The sequence below is a fragment of the Dromiciops gliroides genome, chromosome 4 (assembly GCF_019393635.1).
Source record: "Dromiciops gliroides isolate mDroGli1 chromosome 4, mDroGli1.pri, whole genome shotgun sequence".
Classification (NCBI taxonomy): Eukaryota; Metazoa; Chordata; class Mammalia; order Microbiotheria; family Microbiotheriidae; genus Dromiciops; species Dromiciops gliroides.
Window position 1 is genome coordinate 197,324,368 of NC_057864.1, and position 25,780 is coordinate 197,350,147.

Genomic DNA, 25,780 nt, shown 5'->3' on the forward strand with positions numbered 1-25,780 from the left:
ATCAACCAGTATATTAACCGTGTCTGATAGTATATGCAGTATTTTTTACCCATAGTCTCACACCTAAGCAAAGAGTGGAGGTAAGTGCATTTTCTAAGCCCTTCTCCAGGACCAAGATTGGTTAGTAAAAATAAGAATCCAGTTTCATTGTTCTTTTCTACTTACAATTTTGTACTCTTTGTGTATTCACATATAAATTTCTCTAAGCATCTCCGGATTCTTCAGTCTTTTATTGTGGTACATTCCATTACTTTCATGTATCAGAGTTGTTTAGCCATTCCTTAGTGGTTGAGCATTACTTTGTTTCCAGTTACATGAACATTTTGGTACAAATAGACCTTCCTTTCTTTGGCTTTCTTGGGGTTTATGCTTAATAATGGGATATCTGGATCAAATAATATAAATATTTTAATAATTTTTCAGCATAATTCCAAATTTCTATCCAGAAATGTTGTACCAATTCACAGTTTTAACAATAGTGTATATATTAAGGTTCCTATTCCCAACTCTTCCAACAATGATTATTCCCATATTTTGTCATCTTTGCTAATTTTCTGGATATGAGATAAAACCTCAGAGTTGTTTTGATTGTCTTTTATTAGCAGTAATCTGAATCTTCTTTCATATAGTTATTTGTAAGTTTGTATATTTGTAAGTCTTTTGAGAACTATTTGTTCATATCCTTTGATCATTTATCCATTGGAGAGTGGCTTTTTGTCTTATGTACTTGTGTTGATTTCCTATATATTTTAGTTATCAATTATTTGTATCGCAAATATTTTCCTCAGTCAGTGCTTTTAGTTATGACCAGAGTGATTTTATTCATGAAAAAGCTTCACCATTTCATATAATAAAATTATTTTATCTTTTGTTATGACATTATCCCTTGTTTGGTTAAGAATTCTCTAACCATTGCCATAAAAGTTAACTGATCTTATTTTTCTTCTATTTAAAAAAAATAATGTGATATTTTATATTCAGGTCATTAAACATTTTGAACTTACTGTTGTATGTGGTGTAAGATGTTGGTATAACCTAATTTCTGCCAAACTGCTTTCCAGCATATGATAAACGTGAGGAAATAAATTACTAGGGGGAAGAATTCCCCATAGAACAACAGTTTGGAAAACTGGAAAGCATTGTAGATAAGTTCTGAGTATACTTGTCCCAACTTCTGCTCTTACAGATGAGTTTCTGCTCCTCAGTTCATGACTAGCTATAATTTCCCCTCAGAGTATTAGTTACCTCTGTGGAGCCAGGGATGATTCTCTAATACCATTGTCTTGAACTTCCACTGGCATGCTTCTCCCTGCCTCAAGATTATCAGTAGAGAATCAGTTTAGTCAGCTAGCCTTAAGTAGCTTGTAGAAAGGGATATTTACTAAAGTAGTACTGTAAGAATAGTTGGTGTACTTTGCATCCAGAAGTCTGTAACGCACTTCCACTACTCAATTCAGGCCCATATTATCTCTTGCCTGGACTATTCTAATAGTCTCTATTTCTACTCTCTCCCTGTTCCACACAAGTGCCAAAGTGATTTTCCTAAAAAAAAATCAAAGTTTTTTTTTTTTAAAGCATAAATCTATCTTTCCCTTCCTACAGAGTAGGAACTCCTACTCTGTAATTAATAAGCTTTCTTTCATTTTAGATCTCTTGTCCTTGCTTCTTCCATCTTTTGGTACTTAGTGAAACCTAGTTCTCTTCAGATGAAACTACATTTCAGGCTATCCTTTCCAGGACCTATTGTACCTTCTTGCATACCCACCCACAGAAGAATAATACTGGTAATCTGCATTTAAGCCAAAGTTTGTCACAGACAGTTTATTAATTTACAAGCATTCCTATTTGAAGGGAATTTCCTCAAATAAGAAAAGTTCATTCTGCTACTTGGAATTATGTCTTTCCAGATTTTGTCCACTTATATATTACAGTAACTATGAAACAAAAAGCAAAATTCCACAGCAAAAGAGAATAAAAGATAGAGTTTAAATTTAGGGTTTTGAATTTACTTAACTAGAATAGTAATGTCAATCCTGGTGTACCCTTGGAAAATATCTTACTGAAATATATTATTCTCTCTTTAACCTCTCAATGGCATTTAAACCTCTTTACAGCCTGGTTCTTTCTTATGCTTGTAGTCTTTTTATACATTACTTACCCTTTTCCACCCATTCTATGACTAAGCTGTTGTTTTTCGCACATGATACTCCATTTTCCATCTTGGTGCCTTTGCGCAAGCTGAGTTCTTTTTTTTTTTCTTTTCTTTTCTTTTCTTTTTTTTTTTTTTTGGTGAGGCAGTTGGGGTTAAATGACTTGCCCAGGGTCACACAGCTAGTAAGTGTCAAGTGTCTGATGCTGGATTTGAACTCAGGTCCTCCTGAATCCAGGGACGGTACTCTGTCCACTGCACCACCTAGCTGCCCCTAAGCTGTGTTCTTTTGATGAAATACTTTCTCTCTTCATCTCTGCCTCTTTGAATCTCTGCCTTTCTTCAAGACTTAGCTCAAGAGCTACTTGCAGGCATCCTTTTCTAGTGTCAACAGCAGCTAATTCCTTTTCCTCTAAGGTAAGTAGATATATCTACTTTGTACGTATCTCGTGTGTGTGTGTGTGTGTGTGTGTGTGTGTGTGTGTGTGTGTGTGTACACACACATACCTATTTGTGTATATATTGTCACTCCCCTATTAGAATCCTAGAATTTGAGAGTTGGCCATCTAGTTTAACCTCTATACAAAAAGATTCCCTACTATAACATGCTGATCAAGTGTTGTCTAACTTTACTTCAACACCTGTAAGGAGGGGTACCGAGCACCTCTTCATTCAACTTTTGGATAGCTCCAGGGGTTAGGAAGTTCATCCTGACTTCAAGCTTAAATTCTCTTGTCTCTTGCAACTTTTACCCTTTCTGCCCTCTGGAGGTAAATAGAAAAGTTTAATCTTTCCTCCAGATGACAGTCCTTCAAATACTTGTATGCAGCTATATGTCACCTGAATCTAAACATACCCAGTTCCTTCAATCATTCCTCTTGTCTTAGACTCAAGATTCTTCTCTACACTTGTCTTCCTGGATACTCTCTAGCTTATCAATGCCCTTTTAAAACTCTAGTCCCCAGAATTGAATATAGTACTCCAAATGACATCCGATGAGGGCAGAGTACAGTGGGACTCTCTATTCTTGGAAACTATGCTCCTCTTAATGCAGCCCAAGATAGCATCAGCTTTTTTGGCTGACATATCACACTGCTGACTCATATTGAACTTAGAGTCTACTAAAACCCTCCAATCTTTTCCAGAACAAATAGTGTCTCCCTATGCCTCTCCCATGTTGTAAAGTTGATTTTTTTGGACCAAGAGTGATATTTTACATTTATCCCTCTTGAATTTCATCTTCTTATATTCAGCCCAATACTCTAGCGCATTCGAGATATCCTGATTGTTGTCTACTATATTAAATATACCTCCTAGTTTTGTGTCATCTGTAGACTTGTTGAGCATATAATTTATGCCTTTATCCAAGAGACTGATAAAAATGTGAAACAGTATGGGACCAAGCATCTCAGATACTACGTTGGAGATCTCTTGCAATATTGATACTAACCCCCTCAACAATTACTCTTTGAATGTGAACTAGTTCTGAATCCTTATGATTGTATTGGCATCAACTCCATATGTTTTCATCTTTTCTGCAGAATAGTATGAGGTTCTTTATCAAAAGTGCTGAAACCTAGTTAATCTATATTTGTAGCATATCCCTCATCTATTAATTTAATCTTGTTAAAAATCCTACTATTAAGCTTGTAAAAAAAACAAAGGAAAAGAGGTTAATCAAGTATGACTTGCTCAATTGATGAAACCATGTAATCACTATTTTCTTCCTAGATGTTTTCCAACTATCTCCTTAATTATCCTTTCTAGGATTTTCCCAGGATTAAAGTTAAACTCACTGGATTTTAGTTTGCTGACTCTGTTCTTTTTCTTTTTTTTTTTTAAATCAAGACAACATTTGCCCTCCTCTAACCTTGTGGTTGGGCAGCTAAGTGGCACAGAGGATAGAGCTATAGGACTGGAGTCAGGAAGACCTGAGTTCAAATCCAGTCTTAGATAATTACTAGCTGTGTGGTCTTGGGCAAGTCACTTATTCCTGTTTGCCTCAGTTTCCTCATTTGTAAAATGAACTGGAGAAGGAAATGGCAAACCACTCCAGTATCTCTGCCAAGAAAATACCAAATGGTGTCATGAAGCATCAGACAGTACTGAAACAACTGAACAACAACAACAAAAACCTTGTGCTACCCCTCCTGGATCACTGACAGTTGCTCAGCTACTATAGCTGAGCCAAGTAAGTTGAATTAATGTAGGCTAGGTAGCTGATCTCTGGCTTTTTCCTTACTTATCTTGGGCATAAATTCTACATTGGTCATTTTTCTGCTGCATATATAGAAGTCTACATAAAAGTTCTTCTTTTCAGAGAAAACAGAAACAAAGTAAGAATTGGGTAGCTATGTTGTCAGTTGTCATCGTCCCATCTGTCTTCAGCCATGGTTCTATCTTTTCTTGGATCCTCTTTTTCCTTCTAGCATATCTTAAAAACAAAAGAAACTAACAAACAAAAACCCTAACAAACTCTTCTTATATTTCACACCTCCTCTCTAGGCTCAGCTAATTCAGAGCTTTAACTTTCCTGATACTATTTCTATAGGACTTTGCCATGCATTTATATTAATCTTCTGTTATCTGGACTTGCCTCCACTTTCTGTATATTTCTTTTTTCAAAAAATTCAAAGTGGTAGGTGAGTTCTTTGTCCATTCACATTTGTCTATTTAGACATATCTTGTGGGTTGTTTTTTTTCTCCTACTTGAAATTGTTTCTTTTTGTGTCTTCGGAATTTTATCCTTGAACATCTCCCATCCCTCCTGGGCAGACTTCCCTTGAAGCATTTTAATCCGTGAGATCCTACTTATCTTTCCTCTGAACTCTTTGAAATCTCCTTTCCTAAAATCGAGGGTGCATGTCAGATTATGCCCAGCTGTCCTCTACTTCTTTATCACAAATACTACAAAGAGTGGTAAGTGGGGGCAGCTAGGTGGCACAGTGGATAGAATACTGGCCCTAAAGTTGGGAGCACCTGAGTTGAAATCTCACCTCAGACACTTACTCGCTCTGTGACGCTGGGCATGTCTCTTAACCCCAATTGCCTTAAAATATCCGGGGTCATTTCCAGTGATCCTGATAATACATCTTGCCACTGGACCCAGATGGCTCTGGAGGAGAGAGTGAGACTGGTGATTTTGCACAGCTGTTCCTGACTTAAATTCAATTCATTGCAAATAATGACATGTCATGATTCTCTTCAAGAAAGGACAAACAACAACAACATAGAGTAGTCCTTTCCCCTCCAGTTTCCCATCATTTTTACCTCAACAACTAGATCCTCTCATAGTGAAAATCAGATCCAGAATAGAATTTCCCCTTGTTTTTCATCTCTTCTGAAGGATGAGCCAGATCAAGAAGTTAATAACTGCTTTACTTTTAACAGAGAGGGAGACCTCTAGCAGATGATTAGATAATTGAAGTTCCCCATCACTACTTTATCATACCTCTGTGCCTGGCTTGTGATCTGTTTCCCCAAATCTACATCTATTCTTCCTTTCTGTCCAGGTAGTCTGTAATATACTTCAGTAACAAAATCACTTCTGTGTTTTCATCCTTTGATCCTCACCTAAATATTCTCAATGATGCTTCCTTCTTCTGGTTCCTGGATTTCCTCACATACCCTGATATAGTTTGTTTATTTTTTTGCCTGGCAATGAGGGTTAAGTGACTTGCCCAGGGTCCCAAAGCTAGTAAGTGTCAAGTGTTTGAGGCTGGACTCGAACTCAGGTCCTCCTGAATCCAGGGCCAGTGCTTTATTCACTGCGCCACCTAGCTGCCCCCCGATATAGTTGTTTGGGGTTTTTTGGGGGGGGAGCAGGGCAATGAGGGTTAAGTGACTTGCCCAGGGTCACACAGCTAGTTAAGTGTCAAGTGTCTGAGGCTGGATTTGAACTCAGGTCCTCCTGAATCCAAGGCCAGTGCTTTATCCACTGCGCCACCTAGCTGCCCCCCAATATAGTTTTAATATAAAATGTTACCCTACTCCTGACCCTTTTTACTTGTCCTGTTTCTTTTGAAGAAGATATATGCTTTCATAAGCTTTCATAACCATAGTCTAGTAATAGGTTTAATCCCACCAAATCTCACTGATACCTGTGAGGTGAGATATGCCCCCTTGAATTAAAAACTTCTCATTCCTCTTGTTTGTTGCCTAAACTTTGATCATTTGTATATAGACATTTGATGCTGTGGATTTTACTACTGGCTTCTTAGATTTGTCTCCTATGAATTTCTGGGAATATCATCTGCTATTTTTTCTTCTTTGTGGGTACTCTCTATAGGTCTAAGATCACATACTAACTCTACTCTCTTGTATTTAAAACTTCACAACTCAGAACCTTCCTAGATCTCCAGTCTTCTTATACATAACTTCTCTCCATGTACTTTATGGTCCACCTATACTAGCCTTCTTGCTCTTTTTTGTATATGATGCTCCATCTCCTATCTCACCTCTGCCTGAGCACCAGCTATGCTCCCATACCAGGAATACCCCCTCCCTTTTCATCTCTTAGAATCCCTAGTTTACTTGAAGACTCGGCTCAAGTGCTACCTTTGTCTAAGCCTTTCCTAATTCCTCTAGCTTCTATTATTTTTCCTCCCATAAGCACTTTGTATTCATTATATATATATATATATATACATATACATATGTGTGATGCATATAGTTATATATGTGTATGCTATGTCCCAGTTTAGAATATAAGCTCCTTATGGGAAAACTGGTTTTCCACTTAAAGGGATATAGTATGTTAACCTAGGGCAACTGTTCTCAAAAGTGGTCTACAGATCTTTGGAGGTGGGGAATAGAGTGGGGAGGGGAATAAGTATTTATATATAGCCTACTATATGCCAGGCATTTTGCTAAGTGCTTTACATATATTATCTTATTTGAACCTCACAATAACCCCACAAAGTGCTGTTATTATCCCCATTTTACAGTTAAGGAAACTAGAGGCAAAGCAAGGTTAAATGATTTGCCAGGATAACACAGTTAGCAATATCTGAATCTGGATTTTATTTCAGATCTTCCTGACTTAAGGTCCAGGGCTCTATCCATTGTACCACCTAGCTGCCTCTGGTTCCTAAGACTCTTTCAGGAGGTCTATGAGGTTGAAACTATTTCCATGATAATTTGAAGACTTTATTTACCTATTAAAATACTCTTCCTTTTTATAATTGTATTTATTTATGTAAGGCTGGATTTTATTCAACTAAAATGACATATTGCAACAGATTCAATGGAGAGGTAGATATAAGATTGTCTTTTATTAAACCAGCCATTAAAGAGATTTGTGGAAACATATAAAACAATGCCACTCCTTGCGAATTTTTTTTATTTTAGAGAATATATTTTTCACAAAGATATGTTATTTATGTTAACATATATTGAGTTTATTATTGTTATTTTGAAGTGAATAATTATTTTACTATTTCATCCTTTTAAATGTCTAATGTTGTAAATATTGATAAATATGATCCAAATAAAGAAAGCTCTTTGGGGTCCTCATTAGTTTTTTTATTTATTAATTTTCTTTTTTGGCAAGGCAATTGGGATTAAGTGACTTGCCCAGGGTCACACAGCTAGTAAGTGTTAAGTGTCTGAGGTCAGATTTGAACTCAGGTCCTCCTGACTCCAGGGCTGGTGCTCTATCCACTGCGCCACCTAGCTGCCCCATCCTTTAAACTCTTGAAAATTAATGAAATTAATATAGTGCCCTCCCTGTTAACCTCTAGGATCAAATATAAGCCACTCTTTTGTTTAATGCTCATTGCAACCCAGCCCCATCTTTCTTTTTCTTTCTTTTTTTTTTTTTTAGTGAGGCAATTAGGGTTAAGTGACTTGCCCAGGGTCACACAGCTAGTAAGTGTTAAGTGTCTGAGGCCGGATTTGAACTCAGGTACTCCTGATTCCAGGGCCGGTGCTCTATCCACTGCGCCACCTAGCTGCCCTCCCATCTTTCTTTTTCAACATTCTTATATATTATTCCCTTCAATGAACTCTACAGTTTAGTCACATCAGCATCCTTTTTTCTTTTATTGCATTTTAAAATAACAAACATTTTTATTTATAGTTTTGAGTTCCAAATTTTATTCCTCCTTCCCTCTCTCTTCTCTCCCCTCCCTCAGGTGGTAAGCAATCAGATATGGGTTATACATGTGCAATTATATAAAACATTACCATATTAGTCCTTTTGTACAAGAAAACTTGAATAAAAGGAAAAAATGAAAGAAGTTGAAAAATAGCATGCTTCAGTCTGTGTTCCATCAATATCAGTTCTGTCTTTGGAGGTGGATAGTATGTTTCATCAATAGTTCTTTGGGATTGTCTTGGATCACTGTATTGCTGAGAATAGTTGTCATTCACAGTTCTTCATCAAGCAATATTGCTGTCTCTGTGTGCAATGTTCTCATCGTTCTGCTCACTTCACTATACATCAGTTCATACAAGTCTTCCCAAGCCTTGCTGAAATCATCCTGCTTGTCATTTTTTATAGCACAATAGGATTCCATCACCATCATATACCACAGCTTGTTTAGCCATTCCCCAATTGCTGAGCATTCCTTTGATTTTTAATTCTTAACCACCAGAAAAAGAGCTGCTGTAAATATTTTGTACAAATAAATCTTTTTCTCTTTTTGGGGATGTCTTTGGGATATAAACCTAGTAGTGGTATTGCTGGATCAAAGGGTATGCACAGTTCTTGGCCCTTTGGGCATAGTTCCAAATTACTCTCCAAAATGCAGTGAATTAGCGTCCTAGCTTTTCCATGTCCCCTCCAACATCCATTCTGATAGGTGTGAGGTAATACCTCAGAGATGTTTTAATTTGCTTTTCTTTGATCAATCGTGATCTAGAGCATTTTTATATGATTATAGATAGCTTTGATTTCTTTGTCTAAAAATTGCCTGTTCATATACTTTGACCATTTATCAATTAGAGAATGACTTGTATTTTTATAGATTTGACTCTGTTCTCTATATAATTGAGAAATGAGGCCTTTATCAGAGATATTTGTTTCGAAAATTCTTTCCCAGTTTTCTACTTCCCTTGTAATAATGGTTAAATTAGTTTTGTTTGTGCAAAAACTTTAAAATTGTTGTAATCAAAATTATCTGTTTTGCATTTTGTTTTGCTCTCTATATCTTCTTTGGTCCCAAATTCTTCCACTGCCCATAAATCTGACAGATAAGCAATTCCATGCTCTCTTATTTTGCTTATGCATACCAGCATTCTTGTTGTTCTCCACAAAGGATACTTTACTCCTACCTTATCTGAACTGTAGCACCATCTGTCCCCCATGCCTTGAATATACCCTAGCCTAACCTATTACTTCTTGGGATCCCTGGTTTTCTTCATGATTCAGTTGAGTACCACCTTCTGGATGAGGCCTTTTCTGGTTCCACCAGCTGCTGGTGTCTTCTTCTCCAAGACTGTCTTGTATCTGCTTTGCATGTGTCTTGTATAGACATATACATGCACATGTTTTTTGTCTTTGTGTTATCTATACCTGATACAATGCTTGGTTTTTGCTAGACACTTAATACTTGTTGATTGATCATTTGTCACATTATAGGTGTTCAGTACATTTTGGTGAATTGGAAAATGCCTTTTATAACACTGTGGTCACCTTGACACACCCCAACTTCTACCTCCTCCTAATCATTTATAATCTCTTTGTCAGTGAGGTTTGGGAAATGTGCCCGACTGAATAGTGGTAAGGGTAAGGGCATTTGAATGGAACTCTGCATTTCCTGAGTTAGCTGTTCATAGAAACTTAGTGGTAATTGGCATCCAGCTTTTTAAACTAAAAGGGATAATACCCTGGAATTCTCAGTTGTTTGCTCAGTATCCTTTTGTGACTTTGAAGTGTCTCTTTATCTTTTCTGAGCCATCACAGTCTGGCAGTGTTTCCTGGCTTATCTGAACAGTGTTCCTGACAATTCTGAGCTCTGTTTTCATTCTTCTGATTATTGCAGTGTCTGTTGGAAATATCCTGGTCTTCTAGCTTGTCAGGATAGGAGTGGGGTAGGACAGGGCCTGTCATTTACTGATATTCCCCATTTTATGCTGTTTTGCTAAATTAGGAAAGAAAAAAGATTTCTCTAGTTGCAATTTGCTCTGATTTTTTTTTAAATCAACAGTTTTGTTTGTCTCAGTTTGACTTTTTTCTTTTAAATGTTTGTCTCTATTTAGGAAGCTATTTTGCTAGCCACTTCATTATGGGAGGAGAAAAGTTCGACTCAACTCACCCTGAAGGATATCTATTTGGAGAGAACAGTGATTTGAACTTCCTGGGGAACAGGCCAGTAGCGGTATGTTACCTAGATTTAATTCACTTTTGTTGGATGTTTCAGTGATTAGTATAGTCATTTACATTACTGAGATTGCAAAGATTAGTCTCTACTTTTTTTTATACAAAGCTGAAAGGTACAAACGTAGCTGTGTATCTAAGTGGGTTTTTTTGTCTGACTTTAGTTCACTGATGAGTGTATTGGGATTAAAAGCAAATACCACAAATAAAAGCTTTTTTTTTTACTAGATCATGTGAGAATCTTTAATAGTCCTTTAATATTTTCCCCTTTTGAATTCATGTTTTTTAGCTTCCATTAATTTATTCAACAAATAATTATTGAGTGCCTATTATATACTACACAGCAGTATTATGGTTCCAGGCTTTGTTAAGGATATAGATGATGTACACCACATATCCATCTACCCTCAAGAAACCTATAGTTCAGCTGGAGAAATAAAACAAATAAATGTGTAACATAAAGAAATGTGTAATAATAAATAATATTTACATTCAAGAAATAACTTTACTTACTAGCTGTGTGATCCTGGGCAAGTCACTTAACCCTGTTTGCCCCACACACACAAAAAAAGAAATAACTTGATGCCTTACCTTGGTATAGAGAAGGCCTTGCTTTTTGAAGGTTCTCAGTAGTGCATAAACTTTAGAAGGTATTGCCATATGTGATCTACAGTAGAAACAACCTCGTTGTAAGGGACTAAAATTCTAGTTATACTATCTAAAATCTAATGAGTGGTACCCAATAAATTATAAGCTTTAGCAAGAATATTTAAGTGTTTAAGTATTTATTAAAGAGCATTGGGATCAGAGAGAAAGGTAAAAATCTAACTATTTCTAAGAGACCCCATCATCCAACCTGCCATGGCAAGGTCAGGAACCAAAAAAGCAAGAGCCCCTCTGCTAGCATCTGCTTCCTACTGTGTCCTCCTCCCAGAAATGGGAGGCTCCTCAAGTTGATTGGCTGGTAGCTTTGACAGACAGTACCCATGAGCAAACGTCACTTCCTGATGCCAAGGAACTGACCACATGGTTTGCCCTCAGATGCCTTCTCCTCTTGGCAGAGCTTTCCTACAATAGCTCTCCAGCAGGTGGCATCATTCCAATCATTACATCGTTAAGTGTTAAGGGGCTCATCACCATAAGACTGTCCATGAGGTGATATTTTTTCATTCATTTCATTAAATGGCCTACTTAAGAATGGAGGAGTTGTGACCTACCTTGGTGGAAGGAGCATTCATATTGATGACCCTTCAAGTTTTGAAGTAGAAAATAATATATGATCAAACAGGTTAGGAGTGCAGAGGATGGAGAGATTAAGGAATTGCTATGGTGGTTAAGGGTGGATTTATAAACAAAGTGGGAAGCAAGCTTTGAAGGATGACTTACTAACGAAGATGATATAAAAGATGACAGCTGAGCCTAGATCCCTAAGAAACTGCCCAGCAGGGGAGGCTAGGTGGCGCAGTAGATAAAGCACCGGCCCTGGATTCAGGAATACCTGAGTTCAAATCCAGCTTCAGACACTTGACACTTACTAGCTGTGTGACCCTGGGCAAGTCACTTAACCCCCATTGCCCCGCAAAAAAAACCCAAAAGAAACTGCTCAGCAAAAGGTGGCAGAGGAAGCAAAGTTTTATAGAAGCAAGAAATGAGAGAATAAAGACTAATAAGAGTAAGTTTCTCCATTCAATCTAGGACTGAATAAATAGGCAGCCAGAAACCAGTGAGGGGTTGTGACTAGGGGATGTGCCCAGAGGATCTTGGCCTTGGCTTGACAGAGTTATAGCTGGAGATAAAGCCAACATCCTAGAGGTATTTGACTGAGGGGACAGAGAAGAAGCAGAGGTGCCTGGACACTATTTGCACACTTTGGGGCTGTCTTGGGAGTCTGATCAGCATGATCTCTGATATTCTCTTAGAGCCACAGCAAGGGAGAAAGCCAAATCCTAGTCAAGGATTGATCAGGGAGACAAAGCTGGGGCAGAGGGGCTAAGGCAGCCTGTAACAAGGGCTCTTCCAAGAGGCCTAAAACCATTACATCTTTGATATTTCTTAGATCTATCATGGGATCAAGAAGATGAAATTGAGGTAGAGCACCTTGGGGCCCCCTAGGAAGTCTGAAGCCATTACCATTTCTGATATTTGATCAGTTTGTCAGAGTCACAACAGGAGATAAAGCCAAAAACCTGTTGTGGATTGCAAAAGGAGAGAGATGGGTTAAGGCCCATGTCTGTTTTGAGCCATCAGGGAAGGAAAGCATAAGCCTTGGATTGAATTAGAGGATAGAATCTACCCTCATATCTAAGCCCACTTCCCTATTCTGGACAAGAATTGCAGAAAAGGGCAGAGAGGAGGACTAGGGACCAGATAACCTTATCTATAACTATGGCAGAGCAGTGGCAACATATCCAGACTGCAGAAGATAGGACTAATGTTCATCTATTCAATCCAATACTGCAAGAAGCAGTGGAACCTGACCCCAAAACAGAGTCCAAGTGTAGGTATTGAGGCTGGAGACATGAGTAGAGAGAAAAATACTCCTAATACAATTAAGAAATACTGTTGGTTAAGAGAAGCCCAAGAGGTAAACTTAGATGGAGAAAATAATTCCACAGTAAGTACAGGTAGATCCTCTGAAAAAAGAATGGCTTCAAGAGTGGATGGAGGAGGGGCAGCTAGATGGCGCAGTGGATAGAGCACCAGCCCTGGATTCAGGAGTACCTGAGTTCAAATCGGGCCTCAGACACTTAACACTTACTAGCTGTGTGACCTTGGGCAAGTCACTTAACCCCAATTGCCTCACCAAAAAAAAAATAAAAATAAAAATAATTAAAAAAAAAAAAAGAGTAGATGGAGGGTTGGGGGCAACTCGGTGGCGCAGTAGATAAAGTACCAGCCCTGGATTCAAGAGGACCTGAGTTCAAATCCAGTTACAGACACTTTATACTTACTAGCTGTGTGACCCTGGGCAAGTCACTTAACCCTCATTGCCCTGGAAAAAAAATTAAATTAAAAAAAAAAGAGTTGATGGAGTACATGAAGCAAGAGATTAAAAAAAGAACCCTTGAGAAGAAGAATTAGAAAATGAATAAATAGCTTAGAAATGAAGATAGAAAACATGGCACCCTGAAAAACAGAAAGGAACAAAATAATTATGATTCCAAGAAAAAATAAGAAATATTCACATAAAATCAAAAGACCAGAAAATCAGAAGAACATGTGGAGTATCCATTACCAAAAACAACTGACCTAGAAAAGAGGTCAAGAAGAAATATTTTTAAATCATTGGACACTCTGAAAACCACGAACAAACTAAAAATCTGAATACAGTATTTTAACAAGTCATCTAAAAATTGTTTATGATCTATTAGAAGCAGAAGATACAGTAAAATGAAAAAAACTTCAGATAGAAACTTTGAATTGAAAATACCCAGGAATGTCATAGTCAAAATTCAGAGCTTCAGGGTTAGAAAAAATACTGCAAGTAGGAAGAAATAGAGTTGAAGTATCAAGAAAATCAGTTGGGCAAACACAAGATCATATTGCAATAACAATGAAGAAGAGGAAATCTTGGAATAGAGTATGCCAAAAAGCAAAAAAAATAAAAACTCTTAAAACCAAAAAATAACTTATCCTACAAAAATGAGTATAATTCTACAGGGGAAAAATGGATCTTTAATGGAATAGAGGAATTTCAGCCATTCCTAATGAAAGGATGAAAATAGAATTTTTGAAATGCAAACATAAGAGACAAGAAAAACCTAGAAAGTTAACTATATCTGAGCAATTTTAAGTAGCTAAATCATGAGCAAATGTTTACCATCTAATGTTTACCTTTTTGTTTAAGAGAAGGAGAAAAAAGGGGAAAGGAAAGAGATATGATAGAGAAGAAATGAAAAGGGAGAGGAACTTATTCTTTCTAACAATTGGGTTATACCAAACCTGTGTAGTTAGAATTAGAGGGAAATCAGTTAACTGGGGGAAAATCTTTACAGCAGACTTCTCTCATAAAGGTCTAATATCTAAGACATATAGGAAATTGATACAAATATATAAAAACAAGGATATGAATAATAAATCATCAAGCTGGAAGAATAGTTGTACTCTTTAAAATAATATAAAATTTTAACAGAAGGGTGTTTGGTGGGGATGGGAGTAGAGAAGATAATGAATCTTATTTCAGCCATATTGAGTTTAAGATGCCTATAAGACATCTGATTTAAAGTCGGCAGGTGATGAGATGAGACTGCAGTTCAGGAGAGAGACTAAGATTGGATCTATAGATTTGGGAGTCATATGCATAGAGATACTAATTAAATTCATGGGAGCTGATAAGAGTACTGAGAGTATATAGAGAAAAATAAAGAGGGAATAGGACAGAGACTTGGGGGATACCCACAGTTAGTGAGCATGATATGTATAAAAATTCAGCAAAAGGAGCAATTAGACAGGGGGGAAGAAAACCAAAGAGAGAAGTTGCAAAAACTCAAGGGAGAAAAAATGTCCAGGAGGAGAAGGTGGTCAACAAAGTTAAATACTGCAGGTAAGTCAAGAAGGATGAGGGCTGAGAAGAGGCCCAAAAGAAAAAATGCATGCTATCTACCACCAGGGGCTGCTAGCTGTCACAGTGGATAGAACACCAGACCTAGAGTCAGGAAGACGTAGTTCAAATCTGGCCTCAGATACTTACTAGCTGGGAAAACATGGGCAAGTCACTTAACCCTGTTTGCCTCAATTTCCTCATCTTTAAAATGAGCTGGAAAAGGAAATGGCAAACTACTTCAGTATCTCTTTCAAAAAAACTCCAAATGGAGTCATGAAGGGTTGAATACAGCTAAAATGACTGAACAAACAACATCTGCCACCAAGTGAAAAGATAAATCACTAATAATAAAAGAAACAAAACTGAAAACAACTCTGAGGTTCTACCTTAACATCTCTCAGATCAACAAAGATGACCAAAAAAAGAAAACTAGAATTGTTAGAGGAGTTGTAGGAGGAGAGGCACACTCATGCACTGTTGTTGGAATTGTGAATTTGTCCTTTCATTCCAGAAATTAGTTTGGAACTATACTTCCAAAAGTCACTAAACTGTGCATACCCTTTGATCTGGAGACACCACCACCTAGTATAAACAGGGGCATGATGGTAAATGTTTAACAACTGGCTCTCAAAAAAAAAATGCTTACCACACTTTTAAGTGTAATCTGCATTATTAACATTTCCCCCCTTTCTTTCCTCTAGACAATAAACAAAATAACAAATCAAGCCTAGATTTGTAGTATTTGTAAATTTCTGAAGTATAAATATTCACACTGAAAATTTAGCACTTAATTACATTCCTGTATAACTTTCCTGGACCCCATTTACTATTCTTTGGAGACACAGTCATCTTTGCAGTGGTTGGAATTCAAAGCATGGTATCCCACAAGCCAGTGATGAATGAATGAATGAATGAATGAACAGCATTTGTTAGACACTGTGCCATGCACTGGGAACAAAGATAAAAAAGCAACATAATCCCTTGTTCTCAAGAGTTCACATTCTAATAAAGGGAGATGACATATAGTGGGATATAGCTGCAGGGCAGATGGAAAGATCTAGTGGTTCTTAGGGTATGATTCAGTTGATTGACTGGTTGACATATTTCTAAAATATTGGATTCTGGAGACCACATTTTAGAAAGAACATTGATTAACAGCAGTTAATCCAAAAGAGGATGACCCAGGTGGTGAAGAACACTGCAAACTGTGCCATGTGAAGATCGTTTAAAGGAATTGGGAATGCTTAGCATGAAGAAGAGAAAGATGGGTATATATGGAAGGAAGAAGAAAGGCAGCTTGGTGGACTGGAAGCAGTCCATAGTATAGCTATCTTTTAGTATCTAAAAAATTACGATTTTATCCCTGTTAGTGTGAATAAAGAATTCCCTCAAGTGATCACATAATTTGAATTTGCACTGCCTATTTCCACTGGGCTGGAACCAATGACCATATTTTACACAATTATAACTTCAAATAGTGTGAGTTCAATTACACGAAAGCACTTCAGGAGATATTTTTTATTTGCATTAATAGGGATCATGCTGTATTATGTGGAAAAGTAATTAGATTTGTTCTTCTTGGGCCCTGAAGGCAGAGCCAGAAGGCCCAGAAAGGAATGGGTAGAAGTTAGAAAAAAACAAATTTTAGCTCATTACAAGGAAAATTTTCCTAATGGTAAAAGCTGTCTCAAACCAAAATGGGCTGCCTCAGAAATTATTGCATCCCTTATCACTAGAGGTCTTTAAGCAAAGTCTGGACGACCACTCGTCAAAGATATTGTCAGAGAGATTTCTATTCAGGTGTAGGTTGGATTAGATGAATTCTGAGGCCCTTCTAGCTCTGAGATTCTGTGAGGATGAAGTTGATGGAGTTAGGGTTAGGATAGGGAGGAGGAAATTTTCAGAACTTACAAGACAATCTGGTTGAAATTTCATTCATACTGATTCAATACTGATGAGTGAAGATTGTGGAAAAGTAGACTGGGAGCAGATTCTTTAGGGCCTTGAAAGCCAGGCTGAGGAGTTTGTGCTTTATTACTATGCAGAAGGGGAGAAAGAAGAGGAAGGTGCCACTGAAGTCTTGAGCAGGAAAGTGACCTGATGAGTATAACAACAACAATTAACAATAATAATATGTTTGGTTTGCAAAGTGCTTTACAAATGCTAACTTATTTAATTCTCACAACACCTTGTGTGGGAGGTGCTATTATAAATCCCCATTTTACTAATGGGGAAACTGGTATCACAGAAGCCAATGAATAAAAGCATTTGTTAAAAGTTAAGTGACATTTGAACAAAAATACTTATAGCAGCTCTTTTTGTGTTGGCTAAGAATTGGAAATCAAAGGAATGCTCATCAGTTGGGGAATGGCTAAACAAACTGTGGTATATGATGGTGATGGAAGATTATTGTGTTATAAGAAATGACAAGCAGGATGGTTTCAGAAAGGCTTGGGAAGACTTGTATGAACTGATGTATAGTGAAGTGAGCAGAACCACGAGAACATTGCACACAGAGACAGCAATATTGCTTGATGAAGAACTGTGAATGACAACTATTCTCAGCAATACAGTGATCCAAGACAATCCCAAAGAACTATTGATGAAACATACTATCCACCTCCAAAGACAGAACTGATATTGATGGAACACAGACTGAAGCATGCTATTTTTCACTTTCATTTTTTTCTTTTATTCAAGTTTTCTTATACAAAGTGACCAATATGGTAATGTTTCATATAATTGCACATGTATAACCTATATCTGATTGCTTACTGCCTGAGGGAGCGGGGAGGGGAGGTGAGAAGAGATAAAATGTGTAACTCAAAACTTTAAATAAAAATGTTTATTATTTTAAAAACAAATAAGTAAATAAAGCATTCTTGGCACACACACAAAAAGTTAACTGACTTGCCTAAGGTAACACAGCCAGTAAGTATCTGAGGTAGAGTTTGAAAGAATTCAGGTCTTCCTAACTCCAAGTTCTTCACTTTTTCTACTATACCACCAGCTTCCTTAGGAAGTTTCAGCTGTTTTAGAAAGATTAATTTGTACTCAAGTCTTCTATCTTAAGGTTCTTTTCTTTTCTAAATTTCCCTTTTTATCTATAGTTGTCTTCCTTTCTCCTTGAAAGTATGTACTCTTGAAGCTTATTGAAGTTATATTAATTTCAGAATACTTCATGCCTTTGAAATGTTCCTGCTACTTCAAATCAAGAAAGTGGGCATAGCATGCTACCCAGTATTTTCTGCTCTTTTTCCTACAACAGAGGTTTCACATTTTCTTGAGTCCTCTGTTTTTTTCTTTTAATGTCAAAATAACTTACATATACTTTTAAAACTGTTCTATCCATTTTAGGCAGCAAAGAAGTAAATTATCCAGTTAGAATCATGGATTTATAACTGGGAGGGACTTCAGGGGTAATTTAATTAACTCTTTCATTTTACATTTTACACATGAGAAACCAAGACACAGACAACTGAAATGATTTTAAGACTGTATTTGAGCCTGAGTCCTTGGACTCCAAATATTCCTTCTGCTGCCCCACAGTTTAACTAAAGGTTTGTGCTGCCATTATACCATTTTACTTTGGACTTTGTACCAATCTGCAAAGTTTAATGGTCTAGTATATATGTTCATATCCCATTTTGTAATTAAACAAGATAATGCTGTGCTTGGAGTTAAGAAGACTTGAATTCAAACCCAGCCTCAGACACTAACTGTGTGACCCTGGGCAAGTTGCTTAACCTCAGTTTGCTTCAGTTTCCTCATCTGTAAATTGGTGATAATAATAGTATCTATCTCCCAGCATTCTTGTTAGGATAAAATGAGATAATAATTATAAAGCATGTAGCATAGTGCCTGGCACAAAGTTAGTGCTATATAAATGTTAGCCATTATCAGTGGTTATTATTGCTGAAGTATAAAACAGCCTTAACCTTACATTTGAGTTATTGGGGAGGGGTATTTTGTTAGTAGATTAAACATTGGGTTATTTTTCTTGTTTATACATACTTCTGTATTTTGGATCTGTGATCTTCTCAATGTGGGAACTCCCCCCAGCAGATCAGATTGCAACCTATCTCTACACCTTCATTTCCCATGCAATATTTGTTTTTCTCCTGTTAATCTCCCAACATTCTTGGAAGCTTTCCTGCAAATCTCTTGATAAAAAGCATAAATAGCAGTAGAGTGTGTGGGCTAGCCATTGGTTATACGTCATTCTCTCTGCTGGTAAGCCCACCTCCTTTTCTGGGTATGCCTCTCTCATGATATCTGTTGTACTGCTCCTGCATAAATCCTCTTTAGTAATGCATTGCAGTTTGTTTGTGTTCACCATATACCTTTGTGCAGTGTTGGACTTGGAGTCAGAAAGACCTTGCCTCAGTTAGTGAGACCCTGGGCAAGTATCTCAGCCTCAATTTCTTCATCTATAAAATGAGAAGAATAGCACCAACCTCACAAGGTTGTTGTAAAGATTAAATGACATAACACATATAAAATGCTTTCCTTAAAGGTCTTCATAAATGTTAACTAGCTAGTTTCTTTCTTTAGAGATTTCTATCCTATTACTTTTTTTTTTTTGTGGGGCAACAGGGGTTAAGTGACTTGCCCAGGGTTATACAGCTAGTGTTTCATCAAGGAAACACTGCATGTTCCTTGAAGAAACAAAAGGGGGGACTGTAACGATTGGAATGACACCACCTGCTGGGGAGTTACTGTAGGAAAGCTCCGCCATGAGGAGAAGGCATCTGAGGAAAACCATGCAGTTTTCCTTGGCGTCAGGAAGTGATGTTTGCTTGTGGGTACTGTCTATAAAAGATGCGAGGCTTGCTCTCTTGGGCTCTTTCTGGAGGACCTTAGGGGGGAGAAGAGCAGGAGACATTGGCTCCCTGAAATAGACAGCTGAATCTAGGCCATTTTCTCTCTCTCTTCACCAAATTCTTATTCTCTTTTTTCATTTGTTTGGTTTGGGTTTTTTTTGTTTTGTTTTTGGTGAGGCGATTGGGGTTAAGTGACTTTCCCAGGGTCACACAGCTAGTAAGTGTTAAGTGTCTGAGGCCAGATTTGAACTCAGGTATTCCTGACTCCAGGGCCAGTGCTTTATCCACTGTGCCACCTAGCTGCCCTATTCTCTTTAATAATTGCTTAAAAGTCTAACTCTTGCTAAAACTTACAATTTATTGCGACCACTCATTAGATATTTTAGACAGACTGGCTAGAATTTTAGCCCCTTACACTAGTAAGTGTCAAGTGTCTGAGGCCAGATGTGAACTCAGGTCTTCCTGAATCTAGGTCCAGTGCTTTATCCACTGTGGCACCTAGCTGCCCCTATTCTATTATTTATAACTGTATAGTATCAGTGGAAGGATATTGATATTTAAAAGATAGGCTGAGGGATGGAGCCAAGATGAAGTAAAAGGAGCATTTTTTCTAAGCTGTCTCAATAGTCCCCTCTGAACAACTTTTAAAATGTGTATCAAATCAAATTTTAGGTTGCATAACCAACAAAAAGTCATCTTTCCAGCCCAGGACAGCTTAGGACAAAAAGAGAAGACTGTAGCACTGGGGTGAAAGCTGTCTGAGAAAGCAGCATGGTGGAAGCTACTCCAAATGTGAGTTTTGGAAGAGGTGGCAGCAGCAGCAATGGTACTGGGAAAGCTTAATGTCCGGAGAGGGTAAGGGGATTGAACACCTGGTCAGAAAGAGATAATAGGGGATCCCAGTGCTAGCACTGGGCACAGGACCATGTGCCATTTGGCAATTCTATTGGCCATTACTCAGTTTCGGGTTTCAATTCCAGGGCAGGAAGGAATTGTGGTTGTAAGGGAGAAAGGGCCCTACTTGGGTAAGGACCAAAGCACAGACCAGGACAGCAGTAACCACATGTCTTCCCAGATCCCACCACCTTGGAAACCTCAAATACTTATGGGCTTCAAGACCCAGCTGGGGGGGAGGGGAGGCCGGCAGCTAGGTGGAGCAGTGGATAGAGCACTGGCCCTGGATTCAGGAGGACCTGAGTTCAAATTCGGCCTCAGACACTTGACACTTAACTGTGTGACCCTGGGCAAGTCACTTAACCCCCATTGCCCCTCTCAAAAAACAAACAAGCAAAAAGAAAGAAAGAAAGAAAATAAATAAATGAGAGCAATGTAAGAAAATTATGAAAAAAAGTAAAATAAAGTTGGCCAAATGAGTAAAAGAGGTACAAAACTTTATTGAAGAAAATAACTCCTTAAAAATCAGAATTGGTCAAGTGGAAAATAACGATTCCATAAGACATCAAGAAACAATAAAATGAATTCACAAGGATGAAAAAATAGAAGAAAATGTGAAATATCTCAGTAAAATCTAGAAAATAGATGAAGGAAAAAATGACTTAAGGATTACTGGACTACCTGAAAGCCACAATAAAAAAAGATGTAAGAGTGGGAAGTCAGGGATAATCTTGGGGTTGCAAACCTGTGGAAGAAAGATGGTCCCTTCAACAGAAATACTAAAGTTTGGAAGAGGGATAGGTCTTAGGGTAAAGATAACAGATTCTGTTTTTGGAAATGTTGATTTCGAGAATTGGGAATGCAGGATTGAAGGTAAGAGGAAAGACTGGGACCGGATATATAATGATAAGAGATGTTAAAAGTGAGAGTATATAGAAAGAAGGATAGTGGCAGAACCCTAGAGAACACTTCTAGCTGGGGTCATGATTTGGATGGTGAAGTAGCAAAGAATACTGAGAAAGAGTGGTTAGAGAAGTGGCAGCAGGAGAGCTAGGCAAGAGCAGTTTCATGAACACCCAAAGATGATTGAGTATTAAGGAGAAGAGAATGGTCAGCATGGTCAAATACAACAGATAGACTGATAAGGGTCAGGACTAAAAAAGATCCTCAGATTTGACAAGAGATTATTGGTAAATTTAGAGAGAGTGGATTTAGTCAGCTGATGAGGTTGGAAGCCAGATGGCAAATGACTAAGGAATGAGTGAGAGGAGAGGAAATGAAGGCAGGGCATGTAGACAGATTTTCTCAGAATTTTGGCTTGGAAAGGGAGGAAAGATATGGATTGATTATCTTCAGGGAATGGAAGTGTCTGGTGAACGTTTTTAAGGATGGGGGAAGATGAGCGTGTGTGAAGAGACGGAACAAGTAGATAAAGGTTAATAGTTCAAAAAGGGAGGTAATGATTAAGGCTGTAATTAGCTAGGCACATGTAGAGGGGTTGGCATTGGCAAGAAGCCCATTTCATTGTCAGGGACTAGGGAAAAGGAGGAGAAAGTGGGGAATGATGTCAAGGAAATCTGAAATGATAAGAAGAGGATAAGAAGAACCTCATGTCAAATGACACCAACTTTTTTTTTTTTTTGGCGGGGCAATGAGGGTTAAGTGACTTGTCTAGGGTCACACAGCTAGTGTCAAGTGTCTGAAGCTAGTTTTGAACTCAGGTCCTCCTGAATGCAGGGCTGGTGCTTTCTCCACTGTGCCACCTAGCTGCACCCAACACCAACTTTTTCAGTAAAGTAAGTGTCAAGGCCCTTCAGTGAGACAATAAAGTGGAGGGGGAGGTGTGGGAGCTTGACAAATGAAAAGCTTTTAGGAATAATTAAGAAAGATTCAAAGCATGGCCTTGCTGGAGTGAGGGTTCAGGCAAAATCGGATAAGATAAATCTCACTTCAGATACCTACCAGTTATGTGTCCCTGGGCAAGTCACTTAACCCCTATTTGCCTCAGTCTCAAATATAAAATTATAACACCATCCTACCCTGCAGGGTTGTTGTGAACATCAAATGAGATCATATTTGTAAGGCGCCTAACATAGTGCCTGCCATATAGTAGGTGCTGTATAAATGTTTATTCCCTTCCCTTTCTTTCTCCTGGGACTCAGCATGGTTGTTGACTTCCTTCAGTTTGGTTAAATAAAGGTGAGTAAGAACAAAGAAAACAGATAGTGGGAGTTATCCAAAGCTGAAATTTTGCAAGAGATAAGCAGCAATAGAACAAGAGGCAAAGGATTAGAAAGTAGAGGACTGTGCTCAGTTGAATTGGCTAACTATAGTGACATAATTTGAGATGGGAGGAAGTGAATAAAGTCTGATTAGGGGTAATGGCCAGAGGAAGTACTAGAGGCTAAAGGAATTAGAAGTCGTGAAGAATGGATTTAGGAAGAGCAAAACAGGGAAAGATGGAATGATATTAATTTATGGTTAGACATCTAAGTCGTTTTTATTAAAGTAGAAGAATGCTTGTGGGTAATGGTGAGATCCAATGTGTTAGTGACTATCCCTTTGTGTGGCTGAGGTGAAGTAAAAAGACTCTAGGATCAAGGAATTGAGAAGGGAAGGGATTTGAGGGAGCAACAGCATCATTGCTGTTGAGGTTCTCAGTATGAAGGCAGGAGGTGGAGAATGGAGGAAAACACTGAGCCAAGTGCTCAGTAAAGAGGGAGAATGATTTGAGGGCTGGTATAGTACAGACACCATAATCTGGATGTGGGCAAATTATATTGGGGATAGATTGATTGCTTTGTAGAAATAAGGCAGACTGTGATGACAATGAAAGGTATTTATATCCAGAATTCCAATTGCATTACTACTTAATTAATTTATATTGTTGAATAATTAGAATACTAGTGGGGGTTGTGTTTTAGTAGGGGATACTATTGGGGTTTGTAGAAAACAGTTGAAGAAGAGTAATCAGATTCTTCATTTCATACTGCTTCCCACATTTAGTGGCAGTTACCCTCTAAATGAGTAATTTGTAATAAATTAATTACTATACCCAGGGGAGAAAGAAACAAGACACACATAAACTTAGAGATATATTGAAGGATACTCTTAGGAAGTAGAGATTTCATGAAATGTGTTGCTCCTCAGGTCTTCATCTTGAATTGAGTCTCTACCAGTTGTCTGAGGCCCCAAAATTTTGTGGCCAGTAGAGGATAAAAGGAATGGGAGCAGGCAAAGTGCAGTAGCTCTATGAGAAATAAGTGGAAATAGTGTAGATAGGAACCCTCATAGGTCTCCAAGGAAATAGTGTAGATAGGAACCCTCATAGGTCTTCAGATAAGGAATGGCCTTCCACCAGCTAAGTAATACAGAAGCCTGCTGTCTTGAATTATCAGCATATGTGTGTGTGTGTGTGTGTGTGTGTGTGTGTGTGTGTGTGTGTGTTGGCGGTGGGTGGAGAGGGGAAGTTAGGAAGCAGTTCTAAAGTTCTTCCCAGTATGACTTTCCGGCTTTCCCTTTATATCCAAAAAGAATCCCACTTATGAGGAATTAAATATGTTACAGTTTTTCTAGTTCCCAGAGATTCTAAGACTGTGATTGACTGAATGGATCAGGGACTCATCCTTCTTATCTCTGCTTAGGATGGGAAATCTATTATCTACAAGAACTAGGGTGTTACAAAAAAACTTGAGCTGAGCTAAGCATTATCACAATTTTGGAAACAGGGAGAGCTCTTCCTAGCAATTTAGAGATATAAGGCAAAATAGGAAAGTTGCATAGATAAATGGATAATAGTCACAATGTCCTAAGAAGCTTTTCTATGCCTAATGCCAGGGAGAAAGGCCTTAAGCTTTCTTCTCTAGAGAGAACAATAGTCAGTGCATTAAGGCAGGGTTTTCTAACCTAGAAAAAAAATTACATATGTCTATAATGTAGATATACATATATGTTATGTGTGTTTATATTTGTATATATACATACACATGTGGTATGGGAATATTTGATAAATCATTGTTAATATTAAATTCTTGTTTTATTTTTTGTGTGCATATTATTGGTAAACTCTAGAATTTATTTTCATTTACAGTGAATTGAGGTTTGGGAAAGTTTACCAAAAGCCCAGGGCTCTGGAGACTGAAAAGGTTGGGAACCCCTATGTTAAGGAATTGCATTTCCCCATTGGATTCTATATATAAATGCTGACCTAGATAGGAGATGAGGGAAAACTTTCATGAGTGCTTGCAAGGATATCAAGGAGAAAAATACTTTACGCTAGCAGTATGGCTAGTATACCAGCTCCTGCAGCTTATAGCAAGCTCTATTTCATTTTTGTTTATGGAAGAAAGTTGGCACCTGCAATTACAAAAATCCTAAAGATCAAATGCATCCTTATTTGCATTTATTAATAGGAATATCAGATCAGATATTATTGAAAGCATTGGAACAGTTAAAGAATTGTGTTCAGCTCTGCCACAGGCTACTCTTTGGGGAGGACTTTTTGGTGCATCTTCCCTGTCCCTTGTGTTCTTTTTCTGTTAATGTAGTCAGGCAATCTTTCCACATCCCATCCAAGGATCAGTTGGTATATGTCCTCAATTGCAGGTTGTGATATACAAGTAAATATACTCAACTGAGGACAAATAGCAAGGATTTGACATCTCGGAGTATTTCTTTAGTGAATTAATCTTGGTTGTGTAATTCCACTCTACTGAACCAGCCCCTAGGTCATACCCTTACTCGACCTTGTACTTGTTTGGTGGAAGAAGTTGTGATTAAAGGTGAACACACTGCTTGATCTCTAAAGACCCATATCCGGTATCAGTCAGTGGCTGTCATGCTTCAGGAAAGGCGATGATGACAGATTTCATACAGTACTGAAACAAGATTGACACATGTTCCCAGGGAAATCTGACCCAGTAAACATTTGGAGTAGGTTTGGTAATAAATTTGTCTTCTTAAAACAGAAGTGCGGTAGGCCTTTTGGCTCCTGGCTCTTCCTATATCAGTTGCTATTGAGTGGTGGGGCCAGGAAAAGGTCATTTGACTCA

The 25,780-nt window shown here is 37.9% G+C and overlaps 1 protein-coding gene across 5 annotated transcripts in view; it reads left to right on the forward strand.

Annotated features, from left to right (window-relative positions):
• RNF157 (ring finger protein 157) overlaps positions 1 to 25,780 on the forward strand; it is a 146,487-nt gene that overhangs the window by 37,684 nt on the left and 83,023 nt on the right. For 4 of the 5 annotated variants that reach the window (XM_044002958.1, XM_044002956.1, XM_044002961.1 and 1 more), the window contains exon 2: positions 10,352 to 10,470. In XM_044002958.1, coding sequence (XP_043858893.1) covers positions 10,352 to 10,470 — 119 coding nt within the window. Of the gene's footprint in view, positions 1 to 10,351; positions 10,471 to 20,534; positions 20,628 to 25,780 lie in introns of those variants that run through there. The other variant, XM_044002959.1, reaches the window with a different exon arrangement.